The sequence below is a fragment of the Megachile rotundata genome, chromosome 3, assembly GCF_050947335.1.
Source record: "Megachile rotundata isolate GNS110a chromosome 3, iyMegRotu1, whole genome shotgun sequence".
NCBI lineage: Eukaryota > Metazoa > Arthropoda > Insecta > Hymenoptera > Megachilidae > Megachile > Megachile rotundata.
The window spans coordinates 6,995,777-7,022,356 of record NC_134985.1 but is presented as its reverse complement, the minus strand read 5'-3'; the positions used below and the strand labels follow the sequence as shown (position 1 = coordinate 7,022,356).

Genomic DNA, 26,580 nt, shown 5'->3' with positions numbered 1-26,580 from the left:
CTCTTACCCCATTTTCAGGGGAAGTGCAGAGTAGTTGACATTTTAAACAATTTCCTATCAAAATCAAAATGTACAAGGAAAATTAAGGTACTAGTTAATATTAATTAAATCGTAATAATTGTGCAAAGCGCTCGATATCGACAGCGTTAAGTACATATTTACATAGCAGATTGAAAATACTTACGTTTAAATACCAACTTTACAAAAATCAGTCTGCACTTACCCCACTTCACCTTACTATTTTACGTGACATTTGCAGCAGAATACAACAAAGGATTAACAATTAAACAAACTTTTAACTTTTTGACAGCAATCTTTTTCGTATACACAGAATAATAGAAAAGGCTTCCTGCTAAAAATCTTCTGTTGATCCACTTCTTAGTGTTTCCAGATTAAACTTAGCACGGATAATTTAAGGGTTCATTGGCGTTAGATTCTCAAGGTTAGACCTGCCCTCCAGTGGTATTTTTAAGGGAAGAGAAATTTTTGCTAAAATTAATTGACCCTGGTGGCATCCACTCCTCTAATTTCTTACGCCCAGAGATCTAATTTTAACAAAGCGGTGATTCACAAGGAATAACGAATTCTAACACGCGTTCGCCTGTTACTGGAATTATTTGCGCACTTCACGGGACTCTGTTTGTCTTGCAAGAACACAAACAAAACTAATGACTGGCCTTTGTATGCGAAAGAAATCTATTAAAACGAAATATCTGAGGAAGCTGTTCTCGATGGCACCTGATTAGCTGCACAAACAAAATGATAGCATTTCATGATGGAGTTTTTGGACTGTTCTCTTTTTTAGAAGTATACAATGGGTAATAAAACAAAATCAATCAAGAAAACAGGTGGACCAACAAAGTAGAATAACAAAGATATTTAGTATTAATCTATTGTAGTTATTAATTTACGAATTAATGTAAACTTACAAAGTTAAAAAAATACTATTATAAATTATTTTTGCAGAAATAAGTATGTGCATTTTGTATTAATTATAAACAATGTTCTTTTGTGCATTGAGTACAAGATATTCGTATAAATAATTTTGAAAAATAATGTGATAATTGTTGGACAAATTTTAAACTATTTTTGGTGAAATGTAAGAGTCACCATTTTGCAAAGAAAGGGATCTAAATATTGTTATAATGAATTTTAAAAGTGAAAATGTTTTTGAATAAAGTAATCTCTATGATTAAGAGAAACACAATTCAATATCAGATGAATAAAAAATAAATATATTCGAAATTTGTGAATTTTAAATTTCAAAATAGTTGAATGTGTTCAATGTAAAACTGAATGGAAGAAATATTTCGTAAACTATACAATTTTTGTTGCGTTTCTTATAAATATTTTTGCCTTTTTTAATAATAATAGAAGACTAAAAAGTTCTGTTGTATAATATAAACAAACGAAATTATAGATACTACAAAAATAAAGAAACGAAAAATGAATTCGTAAACGTATCACTTCAACGTCTCCCCTATAACGACGATTTTCTATTTTTTATTTTACGTAAGTGACTGTATGTAACCTTGGTTGTGGCCTCTAAAATGGACTCATTCACCCATCTCTTGGAAATTGTATTCGATTAACGCTTGCTAATTACTCGCTCGAAATGCAAAACCGTGTTAACACTACCCAACGTTTTTGTCGATTACTTCCGTGTTCGATGTGCAGAGTAGAAATAAAATCAAGACGAACTGAAGAAATAAAACAGACGCTTGAATTAAAACGTTGAAATTGAACAGTGGACCGATTGTGCTTATTTTCGGGTTAGGTTCGTTCCTATCTTATAAACAAAAATAATTAATGACAAAAGCCGATAATGAGGACAATTTTGTCTTATGTGGAGAGAAGTATAGTTTGTGGATCATAAATGTTGGCTTTGGATCTTTGTGGCTCATGAGATTGTATTTAAGTCTCGTATAAAATTATTATTCTGTGCTTTTTTAAAATTTACTTTCTGTTTTTTATAAATTTCAATTTTATAACAACAAATTATAGTTATTCTTAAAACTACATTTTATTACATATAGAATTTGTAATATTTTAATAAATATATAAAATATTTATGGATATTTAATGTGGACTGTGAAATATATAAATATATATGGACTGAGAAATAAATTATTATTACAAAATAAAAATATTACTTTTCTTAATGAACATATTATTTATAGCCATAATCCTATAAAAACAAATTGTTTCTTTTCTCATTAAAAGTCTCATTAGTTAATTATTTGATTCTGCTCAACACTTGAATTTACCTTTAGCTGTAACTAATAAATCTTAAGATGTAAACGTAAAAGCTTAAAATTGTTACTTTCTGAACACTATGTAATCTCTGAAATATATGTTTAACAAACATGCATACATTAGATAATGATTCTAAGAATAATACGATATTCAAAGTATAAAAATGTATATATGAACTGAGTACTTTGAGATGTTTAGCGATTAGCATCAGTGAATAAACAGCAAATGTTAGAATGAAATTTGATATCAAGCCACGTACGTGTAAATAGTATTAAATACCGTTGCACCACGTTGTGATTGAACGTCAAGTATGTAGGTGTATCGTATTTAGAGGATAACAAGATTGCACTTCAATGCAGTATTAATTGCTTTTAAGTGCGAGTATCAATATAGTCTTTTTATTTTCTATATATGTTATCGATCCTCGGCTTTTGTTTTCCAGACATTCGCAAAAAAAACTAAGTTTAATTTTATTATTTCTTGTAATTATACTTCTTACTGACATAGGTCATGATTGTTTCATATAGCATAGGTGACGATCGTGTCATATAGCATAATTTAACCTAACAAATTATTTGTGTTATCTGCTTATTGATTAAGTTAGGTTAGATCAGATGATTATACTTTTCGTTGCAATTATACTTCTTCTGAAAATATGCAGGTCGCATATTTATCTCATATGATATAATATAACCTAACAATTTAATAACATACTTATTTATATTTAGTTATATACTTATTTATTAAGATAGATTAGAGTAGATAATTATACTATATAACCTGAAATCTTGTTTCTACAAAATTACAATGGAGTAAATACAATAAATAAAGTATTACATGACACTATCTTTTGTAAATAGCTGTAAGATATGTCACGAGTCCATTTGCCACTTATGATCATACTTTGGTAATTGTACTGACTTCAATGATTATGCACTTTATCAAAAGTACTTAAAGTGAAATTATATGAATTTTTGCACATATGCAATGATTATACCAAATTAATCAATTTCTGAACCCCACGAAAATCCACGGTACTACAAATTGCATTAACTGTGAGAACGAATTGAAATTTCACAGAGAAAATTAAATATTTTTACGTTATTCAACATTTTATGAAATCGAAATAAAAAACATATTGAAGCACAGTGCAATTTAAAAATTAAACAAAAATTCTGAATCTCAACAAACGTAGTTTTCTATTTAAAATGTCTGCCATTTTACTGTGTGTATTTAATGCTCAGACCTCACAAATTTATCTAGAAAATAGAAATCTTATACATTTCATGGATGGAAAAAATCTAAACCCAGGTTGGAGATGAAAATGTAATAATTGAAATTAATGAAACAAAAATCGGAAAACGTAAATATACTAAAGTTTTAATGGACAATGAATTTTTGGCGAAATTGAACAAGCAAACGTTTATTCATGGAACCAGTATAATTATCCAGTATATGCTCTTGGTATAATTAAAAATTGGAGTAAACCGGGTTCTGCAGTTATATCAGATCGATGGAAATCTCGTATATCCCCGAGTGAAAGATATAAACATTAACTGTGAACCACAGAAGGAATTTCATCGATCCAGATAGTGGCATATATTCGAAACATCGAACGTTGTTGACGATTGCAATTTATTCTTCCTTTATTCCATAACATGTTTTCGAATTTTGTAAATTTTTACTATTTTACATTATTTTTCAAACCTTATTCACTCTAGATTTACAGACGTTTAATGATCACTTATAATTAAATTAAAGTTAGAAAAATAAATAATGGATAATACATAAATTAGTTTATATAATGATTCTTTATGGAGGTTAATATATATTTTAACAAAAGCTTATCAATACTTTTCATAACTGATAAAAGTTCTAACATCCGTCATTTTGTCATATAAATCTAACAACTAACAATTTTAACAAAAGCTTCTCAATACTTTTCACAATTAATAAAATCTAAAATCCACTATTTTGACATGTAAATCCAGCGCGAGATTAAGATTACTCTTATCAGATTTTTGTAAAATCACCGAATCTTGACAGACCGTAAATACTAAGCAAAAGACGACTGACTTTTCCCATCTTATCCCTCTGAAACGTCCCGGGACAGTTCGAGGTATCGATAACGAAGAAGTCTCTTATGAGAGACATTCCACGGTGTCTTGGCCCAGGACCTTTACCCGTTGTTTACAAATAATTGTCATCGCAGTCGATAAAATGCGTCCGCATACATTTACATTAAGACGAATCCCTCGAAGTCTGACTCATTCAGTGCAGTCGCTGCGACTCCAATCGATCTGTCAGTCGAGCGAGGTTGCTCGCTTTGAAAGGGTTGCTCCGTTTACTACGTTTCATTCCGTACTGTTACCAGTTTCTATAAATGATATTCTTTATTGTGCGCTGAAAGAATGTAATCGTAATTTGTAAACGCAACCCAGTGTGAATAGCGTTGAAACCTGTTTAAAGAGAATTCCGCAACATTTGTTGTTTACCGAAATAATGTGACCGCGGATGAAACTCGAAAGATTAAAATCTGTTTAAGTGAAAAAAAATGAAAAGATTTGTAGCTGGGGAACTTGTTTTTTAAATGGAACTCGTTTTTGGAATTGTTGATGGTTTGGGTAATCTTATGTTGCTGTCGAGACCTGTTGCTTTTGAAAGGAGTTTCTGATTTTTATAGCATGTGACATAGAAAGTGATTTTATAACTGAAATTTGTTGATTTTTCGTTTTTTCTTGAAAAATTCGTGAATCTTGTTTTGTGATCTGAAATTGTGTAATGACAAAACGAAATTGAATTATATTTAAGTGAAAAAAGTGAAAAGCAAGAATTGTGTAGGAAAGATGTTCTTTTTTGAGTTTTTCTAAGAATGTTATCAAAGAATATTGTTTATGAAATTAGCGATTTGTTTTTGATTTCATTTGAAAGTTTTTGATTATTTGTTTACAAAATTACCAAATTGTTTTTCATTTGGCTTCACAATTATTTTTAAATAATTTTCAATTTTTGACAACTGTTCCTAAATTGTTTTTGTTTCTTGACAATTATATTTAAATTATTTTTGATTTTCTTACAAAATTAGCAACTTGTTTTTAATCTTGTATTGACAGAAAGCAAACTTCCTGTCATTAAAACATTTTTAGCATATGCAGTCACAATGTGATAAAGAAATTCGAATGAAATTTAATTACAAATATAATAAAAAATAAGTAGTTTCCTTGTACTTGTTCCAGAAAAAAGAATTGTTCTCATGGTTTGTGATAAATTTCTTATTTTTCAAATTAACATAATATAAATGTCAAATTATTTCAAAATATGAATTTCTAAAGTAAAAGCAAATTAATATAATATTAAATGAAACATTTATCAAAATAATATAAGATTCACATGCACTAAAAATTTTATTTTTTGTAAATAAATACCAAATTGGTGCTTTAAAACTGTTCAATAAATAAATTTTAATTACCAAACCATCACAATCTTGAAACATTTAATAGAAATAGAAGAAATATTTGAAGTGAATATTTAAAAAGTTTGTAAATTCATACCTTTAATGAACAAATTACTGGTTAATAACAATAGTGTGACGTGCATTATCAAAATGACGATTGCGTATAATGACGGTAAGATACATATTTCAAGATAGTAGTTTAATGAATATATTCTAATACTATTTCTAATTCTAAGAGTATTTTTAGACTATTATATCACGTAATAAATATCTTATCACTAGTAGGATGTAATATTATGAGAAGAATAGAACAGTTTTTTTCTACTGTGGGGTTAATGAAAGTTTTAAGCTTGAAGTGTTTAACATTTTGGTATTTAGTAATCTAAGAATTTGAGAACCTAACAATTTGGAAGAAGAGCTTGGAAATTTGTGCTTTCAGAAATGAGATTTAGAAATTGAGAAATGTGAAGATTTGAGAATTTAAGAATTTAAATTTGAGTATTTAAGTATTTGAGTGTTTGTGTATTGGAGTATTTGAGTATTTGAGTATTTGAGTATTTGAATATTTGAGTATTTGGGTATTTGAATATTTGAGTATTTGGGTATTTGAATATTTGAGTATTTGAATATTTGAGTATTTGAGTATTTGAGTATTTGAGTATTTGAGTATTTGAGTATTTGAGTATTTGAGTATTTGAGTATTTGAGTATTTGAAAAATACTTCAGTATTTAAGAGTTTAAAGATTTGAAAATTTGAGAATTTGAAGATGTGAATATTTGAAGATTTGAAGATTGGAAGATTGGAAGATTTAAGGATTTTGGAATTTTGGAATTTTGAAATTTTTAATGTAGGAATACTTAGATTTTGAATATTTAAAGATGTGAAGATTTAACCATTTGAACATTTAAGAATTTTACAATTTTGAAACTCCATAATTTGAAAATTTGAGAATTTTGGAATTTGGCAGTCTAAAAATTTGAGAATTTGAAAGTCAAAAAATTTAGAAATTTAGAAATGTAAGAATATCAAATTTTCAAGTTTCCAAATTATTAATTTTCGTAATTTCAAATTTGCAAGCTTACATAATTTCAGATTATATGGACCAAACTGATACACCCTGTAAATTACGCTGAACAACAAAGCAGTCCATTGTCATTTCACATTTTTATCACAACTTTTGTTGTTTTATTTTTACGAATAGAATATTTTAATAAAGTTTGACAATGAAAGACTGGTCAATCTGTATCTACGGTTTAAAGTTCCTGGGTATAAACCGGATGTTATCCCTGCAAGCACATTCCTACTGGTTTACATCCTGAAATCTCAAACCATAAGCACAAATGCGAGTATTGTAACAAACCGAATTATGTAACCGCAAAATTAACGTTTCCAATTCAATTATTTAAAAGTAGTTTTTAATATTTTAATTAAAGTATTATTAGTACAGGAATATATTTCCTATTACATGTATCAGAAACATGAGGTACTTTTCTTGTTCTAGAACAATAATTTCCTAACAGCAGAATAATTTTGTGTAATACGTTAAAAATAATAAATATAAACAATATTTTATTGATCTTTGCATCTTACTCAATTCTCAAAACTATGAAAATAGAAACATTATAATATAAATATAGTCTAAAAATGAATATAAATATAATATAAGTATTATAACATACATATAATGCATATAAATATTATAATATGAATAATAATATAACTATTAATTTATAAAAATACAGTAGGTAAATATTTACTGACTATATTACATTGCTCCGCTGCATATAATTTTAAATATAAACAATAATTAAAACAATGAGTAATAAATTAGTCAAATTGATCGACAACACTGATATGTATGTATTACTGACCCATCAACTACCAAGTTTTTATTTTAATTTTACCGAATAGTTTGCAATTATATCAAATACCTTTACAAGTTTGGTAATATTGAAATAAAAATAATTTTCGAAACAAAAATGTATATGTTTGCCAAATACATGTTTTATTTAATATAATTGTACTACAAATGATAAATAGAAATATTTATTCAATCACCATTTGCGGACCACGGTAGCAATGGTTAAAATAATTTTCATTGTACGAACTAACTATATCGTTTACTGCCAAACGTTCTTAATAAAAGATAGTCAATAAGTTATCAAAAATAAGGTAGTATCGATGTTAAACATAGCCAAACCCTTGTATAGCTTAGATACCACAGTTGTGGTATTTGCAGAACTCTATCAGGATTGTCGATAAAAATGCGCAAAAATAAAGTCATTAATTCCTATCATTCGATATGAAATATTGATTTGAAGAAATGGTGTACAAGGTGTTCTAGAATTGGTGGTACAACAGAAAAGAGGGTAAAATTAAAAGAAAAAATTAAATAAAAATATAGAATACAATTTTCTTATATGGCGCTTCATTTTAAAAAAAAACTGAATTTGTATTGAACGAATATTATTAAATAATTAAATAATTAAATCTAATCATTAGTACTACTAAAGTTTGATACCAGTCATTCTTTATAAGATTATTAATATATGTAGATACTAATATTTAATGCTGAATTTAATGATAATTTACTACATGATAAGAACACACATTTGTAACAAACCTAATAAACTAATATAAAGCAATAAACCTATTTTAGTGAAATTAATAATATCTGTTGATTTATGATATTCATTTACTGTAGAATTAAGCAACAATTTGTTGATTTTATCTACACTGCGATTGTATCTACATCATTTTCTACACTGTGAACAAACTTTTTTACAAGTTTTATATTTTATATTATACAAGTTTTTTTTACAAAAAAAAAATAAGTAAATAAGCAAATTTTCAAACAATTTTTTTAAACAATTGTGTATTTTCTTTACGCCAGTCAATTTATCTCATTATTCTGTGCATAAAAGTATTAGAGTAAGATTATTGAAAAATGAATATTTTGTAAGATATTTTGTAATTTGTCAAAATTATTGGAAATTTCAAACCTTAATAACTCAAAAAGTTTTTAATCAGAAAATACTTTATCATAGTGTTTTATCAATACTTTATCAAAGCTCTCGAGGTAAGCTACAAGAATATGCAAAAATATATAGGGTGTTCCATTTAAAAAAATTGAAGTGACCTTCACGTGACCTTCCAGTAACTCTTCAAGGTCAAAATGATATTGCCAGTAAATAGAACTTTTTAAACCCTACAACTTTTGTCTGAAACATTTTTTGATAAAACTTATATTTTTCGAAATATTCAAGGGTTTCGACCTTTTTTATACACCCTGTATAATAAAAATAGCCTGCATACGCACTTGCCCCGTTTACGAACCCCACTTCACCTTACTTAAAAAAGTGCAAATTCAATTTTCTTGAAAATAAAGTCATTTAAAAAAATTTTTACTTATTTCTCCATGTGCCACCATCTTGAAAAGAGTAAATAAACCTGTTTAGATGGTAAATGTAATAATTTTTGTTTGTTTTGTTACAGGTAACAGCTCACGATGCACCCGCACCGAGTCTGAAAAACTGCGGCAAAGGACTCGACAAGGTGTGCGGCATCGAGTATATTCAAAAACAATAATCCTTCCCATGTTCCTGCGGCATCGTTCGAAGGAAACAGAAATATTTCAAAAGTCATTACAAGACATGTCACAAGTTCCTCTGATTACAAATGGAGAAACCGCCACAACAGAGTCCTCAGCCTCCAACATGGTGATTCTTGAGGTATGAAAAATAGAAACTTGCTGTTTTCTTGATTTATTTTACTTTATACAAGGTGTTCTTTTTGTTATAATTATTAGGACACAATAGTCAACGTTGTTATACTAGAGGTGTAAATGTCGATAAAGTTTTATAAGTAAATGTCGACAATATCGAAAAGTTATTCATATTTTAATATATTGATAATATTGTTAAAATATCGGTAAGGTAAATAGAGACAGTGATAACTCAAATATGTAGCAGTAAATTTTCAGACCTTTCAATTTCTAAATTCTGAAATTTCACGAAGTTTCTAATCCTTACATTCTAAAATTATTAAATTACTGTTTTCAAATCGTTTAGGAAATTTCCAAATTTCCTAAACTCCCAATTTTTAAATTGTCAGATTTAAGACTTTATAAACTTTCAAAGATCCGAATTTGTATATCCAAATCTCTAAGCACTCGAATCCTCAAATTTTTAGAAACCACATTCCTAAATATCAAAATTCTAAATAGTTATGTTTCCGGATTTCTAAGTTTCATTGTATGCTCCAATGATATGCTCCAATGTTTTGGTCACAAACAAACGAAATGTAAAATTTTTGTTCTTAATTTTTACGTTATTTTATCTATTATTAGATTAGGAATTAGTTTATAATTATCCATAGAAATACATTTATCAATATTAACAAATTATGTAATTACATATTGATTAATGCGTATTAACTCTTGCATTCGAAGGCATTTTTACTGTTACAAGAAAACTACTTAAAAACTTCCTAATTGAAGAATTTAATGAATTCTTTTGAAGTTTACCTATTAAACTACTTTATCTACTGCCATTATAGTCAGTTTCATTGTGTTTATGTATCGCATATATGATACTATAAAGTTAGTTAAAAAGTACCTGAAAAAGTCTTAAATTGTCATGTTAAAGCAGCTGGCGAGTGTGAGTCACCTTTTGAATGCAAAGGATTAACTGATGCGGCGCAGATTCGTTTATTCGCATTTACTGTCAATATCAGTGCATCACTTTTATAGCCAACACTTCTGTAGTTAAACTATACGCTGTACTTTTGTTGGTACATATCTTTCATTAATAATTTAAACATTAAGTCTTAACGAACGTTCTGATAAAAGAGAAACTTGTTCATTATTAGGACCAATACCATCCCAGACACCATCCCCTGTAATTATGCGTATTAGTACCCGAACACCCTATACAATGTAGCAGTATATTGTATATGTATATTGTAGCAGTGTTACGATAAAGAAAACAATAACACAATTAAATTTAATATAAATATAACATGCTTGGAAATAATCTTCTTCGATACAATATGATGTTTATGAACATACGAGGTCTGTCCCAAAAGTATCCGACTTTCCTTTATATTTCCCTGCTGGTGTCATTCTGCGTCATCAGGCTGGTGGCATCCTTCGAAGTAGTCCCCATTTGATTGTAGAATACTCTGCCAATGACCTTTCCACTTATGAAAACAGTCCTGGAACTCGTTTTTCAGAATAGCCTTTAGAGCGTTCGTCGTATTACTTCCGACCGTTTCTTTATCATCGAATCGGTGTTCTTTCAGTGGCATTTTCAATCTTGGAAACAACCAAAAATCGCAGGAAGCTACATCAGGACTGTACGGAGACTGACGGAGCTGTATGACTTTGTGCTTCGTCAAATATTGCTGCACAAGATTCGATGCATGCGTTGGCGCGTTATCGTGATGAAGAAGCCAATCACCGCTTGACCAAAACTGAGGCCAAAACTAGTTTTCTGTATTCCAAGATCACATTCTAGTTCTCGCACAGTCAATTGACGAGTTTCGTTGATCGCAAATCGCACACGTTCGATATTATTAGGTCTTGTTGTCGTGGAAGGCCGCCAGAGCCTTACTATCAACAGTGTTGCTCATACACTCGTCCCCAAATGCCTTCTTCATCATATCGATGGTTTCCGCACAACTCTTTTCGAGTTTTAAGGAAAATTTGATGCAAATTCGTTGCTTCGATCCTTCCCTCATTTTTCACAACAGCAGAATCCGACGAACGTAAAAAACACTTCGTAAACAAATGCACGTTGCACGTAAACTAAGGCGTCCCGACGAAAACTACGATATCGTGGGAGTTTGTAAAGCTTTACAGTTGATACTCATACACGGCAAATGACGCTAAAATTGTCAGCAATGAAGAAATTAAAGAAGGTCGGATACTTTTGGGACAGACCTCGTATGTGTATGAACTTTTCATGTAAAATGTTTATGATTCGTTTTCCTATCAATCATATCTTTAAAGCTACGACGACATGTACTACATTCATATTTTGCTACATTCACACTATCATTCAGTTTCCTATATTTACTCTTACAGCAGTCTGTACGTGTACAGTCATTGTGGCAGATGCACGAATTCGCTCTCGAATATCTCCGACTGCCGTCGCGTCGGTGGTATGCGATAAACTTCATTTTTTAGTGTTCCCCAAAGAAAAGAAAATAATCAAGCTATGTTAAATCTGGCGAGCTGGCCAAGTTGTGCACTACCCAGTCCGATTAAGCAATTGGGAAACATTCTGTTTAATACTTTCCATGCTCATTAAACATTATGCGCAAGAAAGTTGGTGTTACACTCTCAATGCTTATCCTACTGATATGTATTTATAATGCACACTTATTTTGAAATTAAAAATGGAGTTCTAAAGTGAATAATAAATAAATAAACCATAAATTGATGTACAAGTTAATTTCTTATTTTCAAATTAAAATTATTGTGAAATTCAGAAATTTGAAAACTCAAAAGCTGAAACATTTAGAAGTTCAGAATTATGAAAATTTTAGGACTGAAAAATTGTCACGTTTATATACGTTTCTTTATTCACAGGAAACCTACGGTTGAATCTGGCGTATCTTAATAGCAATATTAACAGCATTTAAAATTTGTCAAAAGCTGTATTCAAGAACTGTGATATTAACTGTCATAAATAAAGCAGCATAACAGTCACGTTGACTGAATCTAATTTTTTAAAACAAGATTATTGATTCATATATGCAGAACCATTAATTTTAAACTCTATCTCCTCCAGTACTTCATTACGCAAAATTTCATACAGCATCCAAATTCAAGAAAAAATATTAGGTATTACATTGAAAACCCCGAAGGTGGCCATACATCGATAAAAAAGCAATTACAGTACTGTATATTGCAACTACAGTATCTGTGGAAACTACACAATTTTTATATTTGAAACATTCTTTTAAAACATCTGTAATATGCGTTACAGAATCTTCAATGTTTAAAAATATTTTCAAGACCTTTATACATCATTAAATTGAAAAAATGGAGCAAAATCTGCAATTTTTATTTCTCTATTTTACAAAATCCTTAGTTAAAGAGGTTGAAACTTGGTGTGAAATTTTCTTTTGATATCAAGCGACGTTTTGCAAATTTCATTTGACTTACAGACACCTGATTTAAGCTTGTTTGGCTGTACCCTTTTACTAACTCTGAATGAATACAGGCCGGTCTACCTGGAGACACATGGAGATACTGCGTCGAAAGGGAGCGACTTGCTGAAAAGTCGGAGCTGTTTCGTGCGATGCTCATCGGACCTCTTGCGCCTGCACCAAGCGACCCTCCACCTCTCCTTCAGCTGAAGTATGTGGAAAAACGTGCTTTCGATTATCTACTCAGGTAATTCGCTAACAACCAACTGATTGATTAATCGTGTCACGTAAACGTGTCTTTGTCGAAACTCAAATCAAGAGTAATTGCTGTATTTCATAATATCTGCACCAATGTAGGATTTATCATAAGTAGACTGCACAAGTTATATTATGTTTTTGCTACTATTATATATTACTTATGTTGTTGTTTATTAGTTACTACAATACTTGCGATTCCCTAAAATTTTACAAATCTGCAATATTACATGAGTTTTCTTTAACTTTTTTAATAATGATGTATCGATTACTTCTTTATTATCATTTTTACAAAACCATTCCTCTTTCGAAAATTTAAAAAAACATGAAATAGAACGTTAAAACTGAATCAGATTCGATCAATGATATGAAACTGCCGACCAAACCGAAAAAAAATATTTAAAATTCTTTTACTCTCTGAAAACCCTTACAGAAATAGTAAAGGGGGAGACGAAGGTCGTCTATAGAAATCAAAATAAACGTCGCAAACCCTCAGAACATAAAAGCAGGGTTTCAAGAACTACTTTGGAGATGAATGAAGTAACATAGTATACGAGATTCCGAAGCCTAAAAAAAAAGAATACAAACATGGCACAGAACACATTACACTTACATTATCAAACGAAATTTGTAGTTCTTAGACAAATGTAAAAGAACATCTTCGGAAAAACAAACCTTAAAAACAACTAGATGTCATTATGACAACCGTGTCTTTATATTCGCTAATAGTAGTTGGAATCATCGCATATTTTTGGATTATTCTTTTAATCACCTTGCCATTGGTAGTTTCCTGCAAGCGGAAATTGAACGAGCCTCGATGCTACCGAAGGAGGTGTTGCAAATGTAAATCATGGATGCCTTGAAACTTGAAGAATTAGAAACGATTAATGTAAATTTCAAGCAGATTACGAAAAATTGTAACGTTAAGTCTCAATAAGTATTCGAGTTAAAAAATAAAGGCGTTACAAAAATTGGGATACGTAATTATTTTGTGATAAAGACATTTTCAAAGGTTAAAAATTCGAGTTGGATGTTAAGCAATTGTCTCGACTTGTATGAAACGGAAGACGCCATTTTCTGTGCAGACATCTTCTCGACGAGCCCATCAACTTTCAATCGGTGTCCACGGCTAGAGCGACCCTTGACACAGCTCATCAGTACCTTTATCCGGATTTGGCACGCCTTGCCGTCGAGTATCTCGAAAATAACCTAAATTCGAATACCGTGCTGGAAATTTATCAGGGTATCAGTCTTTATGCGAATAATGTAATTTCTGGGCTCAACAAAACGTCGTTCGATTCACCAACGGCTCCTCCAACCCCTGGAGACGACGCTGGGGAAATAGGTTTGTTCCTAATTTCTTATTTTTGGAGTATAGTTATTCTAACCCTTTGCACTTGAAAGGTAACTTGCAGTACTCGGTTTAATAGAAGAAATTGAAATAGGTATTTTTAAACTAAATTTAGTGTTATACGTGTGATAGTAACATAGTGAAAATAATAGAAAAATTATAATTTTAAAAGAATTTATGAAACTTTATAGAGTTTGAATGAAGCTTGATGAGAAGTGTAGAGTTTCTGTTTTTAAACAGCGAAAATGTCTTCGAGTGCAAAAGGTTAGATATTATTAAAGTAAAATTTATATGAACGCGATTTAAGGAGTTAGTCACATTAACAAGAATTATTTGCACAAATTTTGTTCTCGGATTTTTGTATTTTTATTATTTTTGCTGTGCTACACATAATTCTTGCGATCAAATAGTTATTTCGTATAGATTTGTCGTGAAAGTTTTATTATAATTGAAATTCAAGTTACAAGTGTTTGTGAAAATTTTGTATAATAAAATAATCAAATGTTTAAATATATTTTTTATTACGGTAGAATTTTCTGAAATTTTTCAATTTTTTCTTTTCAATGTTCAATCACAAAATTTTCTTTGCATATTTTCAAATTTTTAAATTCCATAAATTCAAAAATTTTTTAATTAAAAATTTTGTTAATTTTCACAATTTCAACTAAGTTAAATTTACAAATTTACAAATCCGCGAAAATTTTCTAGCTACAGAAAAATTATTACTGTTCTGTTACAACCTGTTCAGTAGCATGTTATATCTTCTTAACAAAAAAATATATTAAATTATAAAATAATTATAAAAAGGAGGTAGTGTTTTGTTAAAACAATATTATAAAAATATGTAGTATTTGTGGTTAAAAGAACATTTTAAATCTCTACAAATGAGGAAAATAAATCCGCCAGTATATTAGTGATTCACTTCCTACATCGAGTAATATTTTATCTTCTTATCTACATTTTATCTTTCTCATCTTGTTATCGTATGTATGTTTACATACAGTACGTTAAAATATGGGTTCAAGGTTTCAGAGATTGGTAATAGTCTTAAAATGAAAGAAAAGAGTTTTTTGAATTATATACGTTCTATTTGTAATTTCGGAAATTTATAAATTTTATAATATACTAATTAGAAAATTCAAAATGTTAGGATTGTAGAGATATGAGAATTTGGAAATTTGGGGACCAGATAATTTAGTAATTTGAAGATTTGGAAATTTTGGTATATCAAAATTTAGGATTTTTTAACTTCGAAACACTAAAATTTGAAGTTTTCTGTATTTGGTAATTTGATCATTTGGAAGTTTGAATATTAAAAAATTTGATAGTCTGAATGTTTTATCATGTATGTTATAATTTATATATTTCTGAATTTAGAAATTAAAAAATTCAGAATTCTAGAAATTCTAGAAATTCAGAAATTTAAGAATTTAAAAATGCGGAAATTCAAAAATTCAACAGGTCAGAAGTCTAGAAAATAAGTTTAGAAATTTGACAATATAGAAATTGTTAAATAATAAAAATTTCCAAATTTAAGAATAGAAGATATAAAAATGTTTTCCCAATTTTCAAATATCAAATTCCACGCACAGTAAAGTTTCATATATGGAATACTCTACATGATCCAATTCCCGTTGTCCCCTAAAATTTCCGCTTAAAAATTCAAACGAATAATTTAAAAGCTTTTTTAAATTTTAGCTGCAGTGTGTACGCGACTTCTTCTCGCCTGCCTGGAGGTAATCGACTCAGATCCAGAGGTCGTATTAAATCAGGAACGTTTCGAAGAGTTAACCGCCGCTGAAGTTGAACAATTAGCATGTCGGGACACTTTGAGGTTGGCGAACGAGTCTACGCTTTTCTTCGCATTGGACAGGTGGGCTGCATCCGAATGTAGAAAACAGGGGATGGAACTATTAGCCAGTAATAAAAGAACCACACTGTCCGATGAAGTTTGGTATAGTGTTCGATATCCTCTTATGACCGATAAGGAGTTCATCGAGGGTCCAATGGCAAGCGGTATTCTCTCCAGCGAGGAATCTGCATTTATTCTTGCAAGAATTCTGGGACATTCTGAAAATCAGGAGGAAAAGGTACGTCTACTTATGAAAGTTTCATTGCTTTATTACAATTTGTTACTTCTAATACAATGAAGGTTGCCACTCACTTGACAGTACATCTTTCGAATAGCAACGAATCGATTTCAATATAGTTTTTTAATCGTACAAGAAAAAGGGTTAGAAAAAATCATTCAATACTTACTGCACTAGTATTCTTATTACTATACTACTAATCAATATTTACTATACTCTGCAATATTTACCTGATCAGTAAATAGTACTCTGCAATATTTACTTGATCAGTAGATAGTAAGATTTGGCTTTTTACTTGTCCATTGAAGATCATATTTTTCTTTTAGAATGGTAACACTGACATCTGTCAAAAAACTTCATGTTACTTGCTTTGTTAGGTTCAAAGAGTAGGGATACAAGAGGTGACACTCCAGGCGGCACCTTTGGTGTTTGAAAAATACTGTCCCTTTAAATTGGTCGTGCGTGCGAGCGGGAAATTTAAATCAAGTGAATCTAATTTCATGTCCAACTCTAATAACTAGAAATCTATTTGTCGTAAATTTTCTCTATATTACTAATATTAGCTTTTGAAGTGTTTATATAAATTTTACAACATTGAAAAGTTGAAGAAAGGACACACTAAAATGATAATTCTACACAGTATATTTTAAGCATACTAATGAAATGATTATTACAAATAATTTATAAAGAAATGACAAACTATCACAAGAAAATACAGATGAATGTGTTAGAGAGAAATGACAAAATATTTATTACAAATAAATTACTGGCACTAGTTTATTTGGCTTGGACATTTAAATTGTTTGTGTCCTGTCTCTCTCTAAATAGTAGTTTCATTGTCGAGTGTTACCTCTTGCTGCATCCCTACTCTTTGGTTAGGTTGTTAAAAAGACGTGTATGAATCGAAAGAAGTAGTTTTTAATTAGGCGATTTTTTTAAATACTTAAAAATATCGAACTAAAGATTTCCACTGAATTTTTATCTAAAAATAGAATCTCTACTACGAAAATGTTAGAAATATTGCAGGAAAGAATAAAATGTCAAGAGCAAACATGTTTGACTGATATAAGTCGTTTAAAGAGGGTAAAGAGTTGATGATAAACGACCCAGAAGGCCATCTACCGCGAAAGCGGAAGACAATATCAATAAATCAAAAATTTAACGCTGGATAATCGTCAAAGTTATCACTAAACTCACTGAATTATCATTTGTTTCGATTGATTTTGAAAGAATTTTCGTAACAAATCGTGTTGAATCTTTTATCATAAACACTGAATTTTTACGAAAAGGTATGAAAAAGAAATGATTACAAAAAATGCGCATTAGGACGCATCATTACCGATGACACATGAATTTATGCAAATGACGTTGAAACTTTAGCAATCGAGTGAATATTTTTTTAAAAGTGCGGCAAACCCGAAAATAGCTGTATTTTTTATGTAAAAGTAACAATATTAGAAAGAATAAATGATAAAAAAGACTGTTGCTCGCATTCACTACAAATGATCAAATATCCACAAAAGAATTGTCAAATGCTGAAATATCTAAACAAAATTAATAAAAACTTTCGTTAATATTAAACAAGAATATAATTTTTATTAAATAAATAACGTAACATAAATACTTGAAATTTGTCAAGTAATAAAATAATTCATGTTCACATTAATTCGTACAATATCACATTTCACAATATCACCAATACGTACATTAATAATACGATTGTGTCAATGTCGAGCCGATGTTGCTTCTGTGCTGTGCCGTTAAGTGAGCCATAATATTTATTCGTATCGTGTTGTTTAAGTGTTGTGTTTCGAAAATAACGAGTGTGTAGTCTGTAACGAGATAGGTAATAAGATCAGGACAAAATAATTGGTGCTATTAGTTATCGAAAAGTTATCGATATTTTATACTTGTTACAGAATACAAAATCGATCGATTGGTAAATAGACTTTACCGACAGGAATTCGAGTGAGTTTATACACTTTTTTTGCGTTTGTCTACGATCGTAAACGACCACTTCTCAGTTCCAAACCGCCTCTCGATGCGTTAAAATCAAAATTTATTTATAAAATAAATTGATCAATTTAAATTCGTTTTAGTGTTTCTTATTTTTAATCCAACAATGCTTTTTTAGTCTAACAATGCTTAATAGTATTTCGATAATATCGTTAAGGTTGATAATAGTGAATTTGAATCTAACCTGTCATTCTGTTATTTATCATTAAAACCAAAGCGGTCATATTACCACTTTACAAATTTTTTATTTTAAGTTCCAAAATTTTTTTAAAGTGATTTTTTTGAAATGTGTGTTGATCTTCACGAAGATAAAGAATTAATGTGTATATTAATTTATGTTTTATCATTTATTTATTCATGTTTCAACTTCATTTTTCAAGTGAGTTGAATTGAATGAAAATGAATTTGATGAGTTTCAAAGTGAGTATGGATTATACGCCGGTAGGTTTAGTGTTAAATCTGTTTATCCTTGTTCAAAATTGAAACTGTTTTGTTGTATGGAAGAAATATATCAAAGACGTCCCTATATTTCTTAATAAAAGAAGAAAGAGGGTAATTTGAGATTTATACTCACTTGAACATGTATGGGGGTTTACACGGATTGCTATGGGGTTATACATACTATGTATAGCTATGTATACACTCTGTATATACGAGATACTATGGGATACTATACTATAACGAATACTCATTAACCTCCCCATGCTGCGTATACCGGCAATTACATTAGATTTCCCTAGAGAAAATTGCAATATAGGGGGAGCATATCGCATTACTCATTCTAATATACCCACTGCTGACAGAATTATGAATATTTGCAGAGTAAACGATGTCAATTTATAGTCTTTCAACTTTATAAATCTATTATATGTAATAAGTGTTTACAAACCTAACATTATTTCACATACATAAAAACAAGATAACGTGAAGAATTAAACATACATATTTCCGAAAATACATTTATAGTTTATAGTTGTTTATAACTGCATTTATAGTTGTTTCTTGTGCTCAGTTGTATATAAAACGCCATCTTTAACATATCGAATGTTGTACAGTATTTAAGACGTGCAATAAATATTTGAATATAGGTTAGAAAACGAAATTGTAACTCTTAATTATACTAATCATTGTATATTTATTATATTAACATTCAAATCTTTATTTTTATTTTATTTCATTTTATCCTTTGTGATATTATCCTTCTGATATTTTTTATGTTATAACAATTATTATTATTTGAGCCAATGATCATAGCAATCGAGGCCTTTATAAAATCAATCAATCAATTATTATTATTATAAATAAATTATAACAAAAAATGATAAATAATAATAAAATTATTATATGATCTTTTTGAATAAAATTGTGATAAATTTATATTTTTTATCGTTTTGCCGTACGAGTGATCAGTACATACATATCTTATCAAGAATCACTTTATTACAGAGAACAGTGTCCGTGATGATTATCAGCCAGTGCTCTTTTATCTATCGTCCGACCTATTGGTTTAGCAGTTTAACTAAATCCCATTTATACCAAATCCATTTATCGTATTACCTATTTCAGTCTTTGACTATTTCGGGTGTAACGTATAAACGTGAAACTGATCCCACGCGGACTATATTTTACTTTAGTACTAAAAAGAAAAAAGATTTTATATCTGCACATTCTTTGCAACTGTGTAAAAATTCAACGTTAACAAAGTGTTTGGTAATAAGTGCTATATTTTTACGTGTCGAGGAATACAATATTGACGAAAAACATGACATGTCAAAAATATAAAGTAAATTTCGAGTCAGATGGCAAAATCAACGCACGATCAAGCAGACGCAGAAAAATGGTACTATCATTAACTTGTGAGATAAATTGACATTTTCAGATATAGGGTATATATAAAGTTTATCCTTTTTTTTTAGTAGAATTTCAAGGGTAAAGTTAAAGTATAGTATTAACCTTTATTAAGAACACTGGGATGTTTAAGACCCATACATTAAAAATTTTTCTTGCAAACAAGCTACTCATTACTTTAACTTAAAAAAAAATTATAAATAGTCTTTGAAAGTTGTTTAAACATATTACGTATTATTTAATCGGTTTTCTACAAAATTCATTTAAGTAGGTTAATAATTTAACGAAGTAGTACGTATATCAACAAACTTTTTATTTAAATAATTTATTGAGAAATAGTGAAGCAAATTTTTAGGTTTTAAAATTTGGGGATTTTGAGATTTAGAAATCTAGAAAATCGAAATGGGAAATTTGAGATTTGAAGATGTGAAGATATGGAAATTTAGGGATATGGAGATTTAGAGATTTGGGGATTTTGAAATTTGGTAATGTAATAATTTGAATATTTCATTGAACATTTTTCTTTTTTTTTTTTCGATAAAAATTTGTTAGAAATATGGAAATTTGAGAATTTAAGTATTTGCGAATTTAAGAAATTGAGAATTTGGAAATTTGCGAATTTGAGAAATTGGAAATTTGGGAATTTAGGAATTTGAGAATTTGAGAAATTGGAAATTTGAGAATATGGAAATTTGGGAATTTGAGAATTTGAAAATTTCAGAATTTGGGAATTTGGGAATTTGAGAAATTGGAAATTTGAGAATTTGGGAATTTGGAAATTTGAGAAATTGAGAATTTGGAAATTTAGAAATACGAAAATTTTAAATTTATATTTTAAAATGCCAAATTAAAATTCCACGCACTGTCGCAAGCATAAAATAACACACATATCCCACAAAATTTATATCGCCCGCGTTTTTTGTATGTACTAAAATTCAAGAGATATTTGATTATTTATTGATACAATTCGAACAACTAATATTTTGGCAAAATATACGTAAAGTTTACAATTTATACATGAATTTAATTGTTAACTTATTATAATCCTTGAATACGTTAAAAAAATCAACATTTGTTTCTTTACAGTTTCGAAATTCTGTCAGTGGTCCATTATCCAGGCTATCGAGTACACCAAGGATTGGTGTCAGAACGTACAAGGATCAAAGTTGCAAAATGTCGAAACCCGGGAAGAAGGAGTGCCAGGATAATCGAAAGAACAGGAGAAAAGAGTGCGCAAGTCAAGGACAAAGGACTTGTGCAAGAATAGGAAATTGTCTCGTACGTGTTCTCGCCTGTATTTTCGATTGAACGTTGAAGAGCTACGAAAGAAAACATCGAAGAAATCTACACATTGAATCTCCCACCGAAAATGAACATTTCTCTAACAGTTTGCTGAATCTACAATACCGTTACACCCAAAAGCTATATGTTTATTTATGAAACGAAGCGGCTCACGGTTAAATCCAGGATAATTGTCTATTAAATATTAAAACGCATGGAGTGTTATTCAGAATTCGTGTTATAGAACTGCTTTGGTTTTCGTGTCGTTCCTTTTGTGTTATTTTTATCAGCAATCGACGCTTTGCAGCAGAAAAGCTGAAAGAGGCTGAAATTTTATTGTACTTTTTTTCGCTACCTCCACGAGCTTTCAGATAAAATGTTCCTCCTTATGAAATATTTCTTAAGAGAGACGAAAGGCTTTTAGACGATTGAAATGGTTTTATGCTCTACGAAAATAATTGTGTCGCTTTTATTGCATCCGATTATTCCTGTAAGTAGAGTAGTATCGTGTTTTTATAATCGATACATTTTCAATATTTTCGCGATGAAGCCAAAGAAATTTACTTAGAACCATTGAGCACGATAAAAATATTTTTATAATTGCGTTTTTAATGTCGATAGATTTTTTAGAAATTTCGGAAAGTCCGTTTTAAAATATGTGTATTATTTATGAGGCCAAATGCGTTGAAAATCGACTTGAAATTAGGCTACCTTCGTTGTTCAAAATTTTAACCTTTGCGTATAAGTCCCACGAAAATGTTCATAGCGTTTATCTTATGTAACGATCGAAGACTGAAAATTCCAAACACGAATTCTCCGTACGGAGGATAGTTAATATATTTGGAATTTGCAGTTTTCCATTGCCACTATTAACGTTAATTGAGGCATACTCGCTACGTTTGTTGTGTTCATAGTTGCTGTTCAGAGTATAATAGCGTTTAAATTTATGAGTTATAGAGTGAAACCATGGCTGGTCCGTGTGAATGTGAGATGTACAACACAGACTTGATTTTTTACGAAACTTTTCTATCGCTATTCAGTACTTTATGCGAAACCTTTGAAAATGGTCACAAATTGCTATTTGTGATCCGAACACTTTCACGTATCTTTGATAGCACGTTTTTTAAGATTTTCTAGTTCTTTCGCGTAACGAATCATACGAATCATTGCATGACTCCAAATGATTTTCCTTTTCTTAATGAAAAATTTTAGATAATTCAAAAGAAAAGTCAATTTGGAGATGGCATGTTTTAACGTGTTCGATTTAGATTTATACATTCAGGAAGCCTAGAAATAAAAGTAAAACGAATCAGTTTTATTTCATTCTATAATATAATTAATATTTTACAAACATTGATTCATTTTTCAATCATTTTTATTTATTCTAGTTTTAGGAAGATTAGTCATTTCTTAGCCATTAAAAATACAAGAAAATTGCTTTACAGTAAATTACAATTATTAATAAATAATAAATTGCAATCAAATTATTTCATCATAATTTTAGAATTTTTCAAAATCAGCTTTTACAATGGAATTAAATATATTTAATTGTATTAAAAATATATTTAATTCCATTGTACATCCATTTATTGTTTCAAATCTATTTTTTTTTAATGTGATGTGATGACTTCAATGTATAATTAATTTAATCACAATATGCATTTTCAAGTAAAACATAAAATACCTTTAACAAATAACAGTAAAGAAATGATTTTTTCTGGAATTTATTCCTTCTTTTTTAAAGTAGTTTTAGGGAAATCTTTTTCTCGTCTTTCAAAATATCAGAAAAAACATTTTGGTATTGAAAAAAGAAAAAACATGTTTTCTTATCATAGATTTAAAAATCATGATTCTAAATATTATTTTATATTGTAAAGAATATTGTGATTCCATAAAAATGCTGAAATATGACTACAAAATACTTCTGTACAATATTTTAAAATTTGTCACATTTTTTGATTGACAAATAGGACAATGTTTTTGTATACGACTGTTTCAAAAGTAATGAGACTATACATTGTATATGTAAAAGACTTTCTGTGTACAATTTTAAACATCAAAAGAACATTAGAAGTTCTTTAACTTTGATCGGTCACAAACACTTCAATAATTATGTGAAAATGATAACGTTTGAGATAATTTTTAGTTTTAGGAAATAAAACAAAAATTGTAGGACTAAGATTTAGTATAAAGCAATCAAAGAATGTTATTATATTTTGCAATTAACTATTCATTAATATTTTCTATAGTAATTAAATTAATTAACACATTTATAATTTCAATCATTTTAAAAAAATCAGTAATTTTATTGCATTGTATCAAAGATCGCAATTTGAGTAGTAGTCTCATTATTTTTTAAACAAATCATATATTTTTAACAATGAACGTATAAATTTAAACGAAATACGGCATAAAATGTTAACATCGAATTATACTAACACGATTGTATGAAAAGTCGCACTGACGTGTGGAAACGACGACCATCGTTTTTACGTAAATATTCCTAACCTTTTAACTTGCATCTCGCGCGAAATAATATGGTGAATAGCCATGTAAGCATCTGCTGTCGTTACTATTTATATGTTAAACATTAAAACATGTTGCTATTTGATCAGTTAAATTTTATTCGTCGTGACGTTGTGCTCTAATTGCGTTAAGCTCGAATGTTACCTTAACGAACGTCACTAAGTCTATTCTGTGTTGATAGTTATTTATAAATTGACAGATTATTGTAACGTGATTATCTATTAGAATTGGTTAATTACATACCGATTAAAAGTAAGAGAATTCATTTTAAAATATAACGCGATCAATTGAAACAGCTTCTTTGTACATGCGTGTTGTAAATCTGTTTTGTATTTTTCATAACAGACTACTTACTGTTTCTGTAATAAACCAAAAAGTATTAAAAACAGGAAATGAAGCTTACAAATATAACTAGGTCTGTTTGATTTTAGTAAATTTCACGTTAAAGCAAAAATAATCAACCGTGTCATCCGCACTCTTCATTAGCTGTTACTTATGCAGCTGGCTTATTCGTCAGGTTAAAATTCATGCTGGTAACAAATATTCCAAGCGCGAGTAAATTCAATTTTTACATTGAAGTCTATGAAGATCAATTTTTTCAGTGATTATTCCTCCGTGGCAAGTCTGATTTAAAAAATTCTTTTTTTATGTCCATGTGGATGTACATACGCATGTGCGTGCAAAATTTGATGAGAATTGGTTGAGTGGTGCAAAAGAAAAGCGCGGACAAAGAAGTTGCAAAGTCAAGTAGAAGAGCTTCGCTCGCTCGCTCAATAATAAATTGTGCATAAAACATTCGTTGGTGTTGAATTATACATATTTGTAATTCAATCCCTTTTCATACCTTGAAATTAAAAATAATAGAAATAATGTGAAAATTATAAGAAGTAGATAAATAATTTCAACTATTTTACTGATTTTAAATCATTTTTAACATTAATCGTTTATAACAAAATTACACTGATAAAATAACAAAATGTATGTAATATCTGCTGCAATATTTTCAAGTTAGAAAAATCCTTCATTAGTGATCTTAAAATTTTACATTTGACAATTTCAAAAATTGTATTTTATGGACCTCAAAATACTTAACCTAACCATCTAGCGGTAAAAAGTGAGAACTAACAAAAACAAATTGAATTTGATTGCTCTATAAAATATTAACTGTCTCTATTTATTAGACACTAAAATACTTAAAGTAGCAATATTAAGAAACTTTATAGTGTTTTATATATATTAGTTAGTCGAGAACAATAAGTAAAGATCAAAATCGTTTTCAAAATTTAGTTCAATTAGTTTTACCTTTTACTGGTAAATGGTTAAACATTTTTTGGTCTCATAGAATAAAACATTTTTCAATTTTTTCTCTAACGCTTTTAGCCTGTTATGATGACATTTCTTTAGTTTTAATAAGGTTCTAAAATAATCTACTTATCTGAGAAAAGTGTAAAAATCGCGAATTTGAGAGGATAATGAATTTTCTGCTCTGTTAATTCCGCCGTTCACTGCTAGATAACACTAGTCGTACCATGTTTATGGTGATCGTCAGAATTGTCGGTCAAGAAGAATTCTATTTTCAAGCCGTCGATCATGAAGAATTTTATTTGTACTTGATATCCAATTTTATTTGCATTCAATTTTATTTTAAAAAGCAAATCGTTCGTTATTCATTCCTTAATCGAATCTGAATTCAAAAGCACATATTTAAAACAAATCCAAAATCAATTTCAATAAATCAGTTATTTTTGAAAAGTTATTATTTATTGACTATTTAAAATATAGGAAAACATACCCTATATTTATTGGTGACCCCGCCGTGATCAAATTTGCAACGAGAAATTATAATTATTATCAGAAATTATCAAAATGTTTCATACTCCGGAACCAGAACGTAACAGACCTCAAATAAATATCGAAGAGCCACAAAATCAACCAGCCAACAATAATATGCAACAAAATTTTAATACAAATATCCAAGATTCCATTGAAACAGCACGCTTAGTCAAACTGCCCCCTTTCTGGAAAGAAAATCCTGTCCTATGGTTCAAACAAGTTGAAGCGGCATTTCCTGTTGCAAGAATCACCAGCGACGATTTAAAGTTTCGATACGTCATTTTAAATTTGGAGCAAACAATACTTCCGATCGTGTCAGATATTTTAGAAACGCCGCCAGATTTTGGAAAATATGAAGCGTTGAAGAATAGAATAACAGGTGTATTTGCAGAAACCAACGAATCAAAATTGAGGAAACTTTAGCACGGGCATAATATAGGTGATGAGAAGCCTTCAGTTTTTCTGCAAAGAATGAGACGCCTAGCAGCAGATCAGTGCTCAGATACAGTTTTAC

General features: G+C 29.4%; 1 protein-coding gene and 1 long non-coding RNA gene across 6 annotated transcripts in view; one reads left to right on the top strand and one right to left on the bottom strand.

The window, feature by feature from the left end:
* The window catches only part of axed (BTB/POZ domain-containing protein axundead), a 60,266-nt gene extending 35,622 nt beyond the window's left edge, over nt 1–24,644 (top strand). For 2 of the 4 annotated variants that reach the window (XM_012290965.2, XM_012290963.2), the window contains exons 2-6: nt 9,207–9,442; nt 12,941–13,113; nt 14,207–14,466; nt 16,171–16,562; nt 21,513–24,644. In XM_012290965.2, coding sequence (XP_012146355.1) covers nt 9,308–9,442; nt 12,941–13,113; nt 14,207–14,466; nt 16,171–16,562; nt 21,513–21,734 — 1,182 coding nt within the window. In that variant the 5' untranslated portion in view covers nt 9,207–9,307 and the 3' untranslated portion in view covers nt 21,735–24,644. Of the gene's footprint in view, nt 1–5,559; nt 5,883–9,206; nt 9,443–12,940; nt 13,114–14,206; nt 14,467–16,170; nt 16,563–21,512 lie in introns of those variants that run through there. The other 2 variants (XM_003705676.3, XM_012290964.2) reach the window with 2 other exon arrangements.
* Nucleotides 16,144–19,446, bottom strand: LOC143264204 (uncharacterized). 2 transcript variants are annotated; one of them, XR_013037751.1, is made up of 4 exons: nt 19,153–19,446; nt 18,269–18,394; nt 16,793–16,905; nt 16,144–16,542 (listed from the first exon to the last, which is right to left on the bottom strand). It is a non-coding gene; the product is annotated as an uncharacterized LOC143264204 (long non-coding RNA). The 2 variants fall into 2 exon arrangements; XR_013037750.1 differs by lacking the exon at nt 16,793–16,905 and having other exon boundaries at nt 19,153–19,435.
* Nucleotides 24,645–26,580: the final 1,936 nt, after the last annotated feature.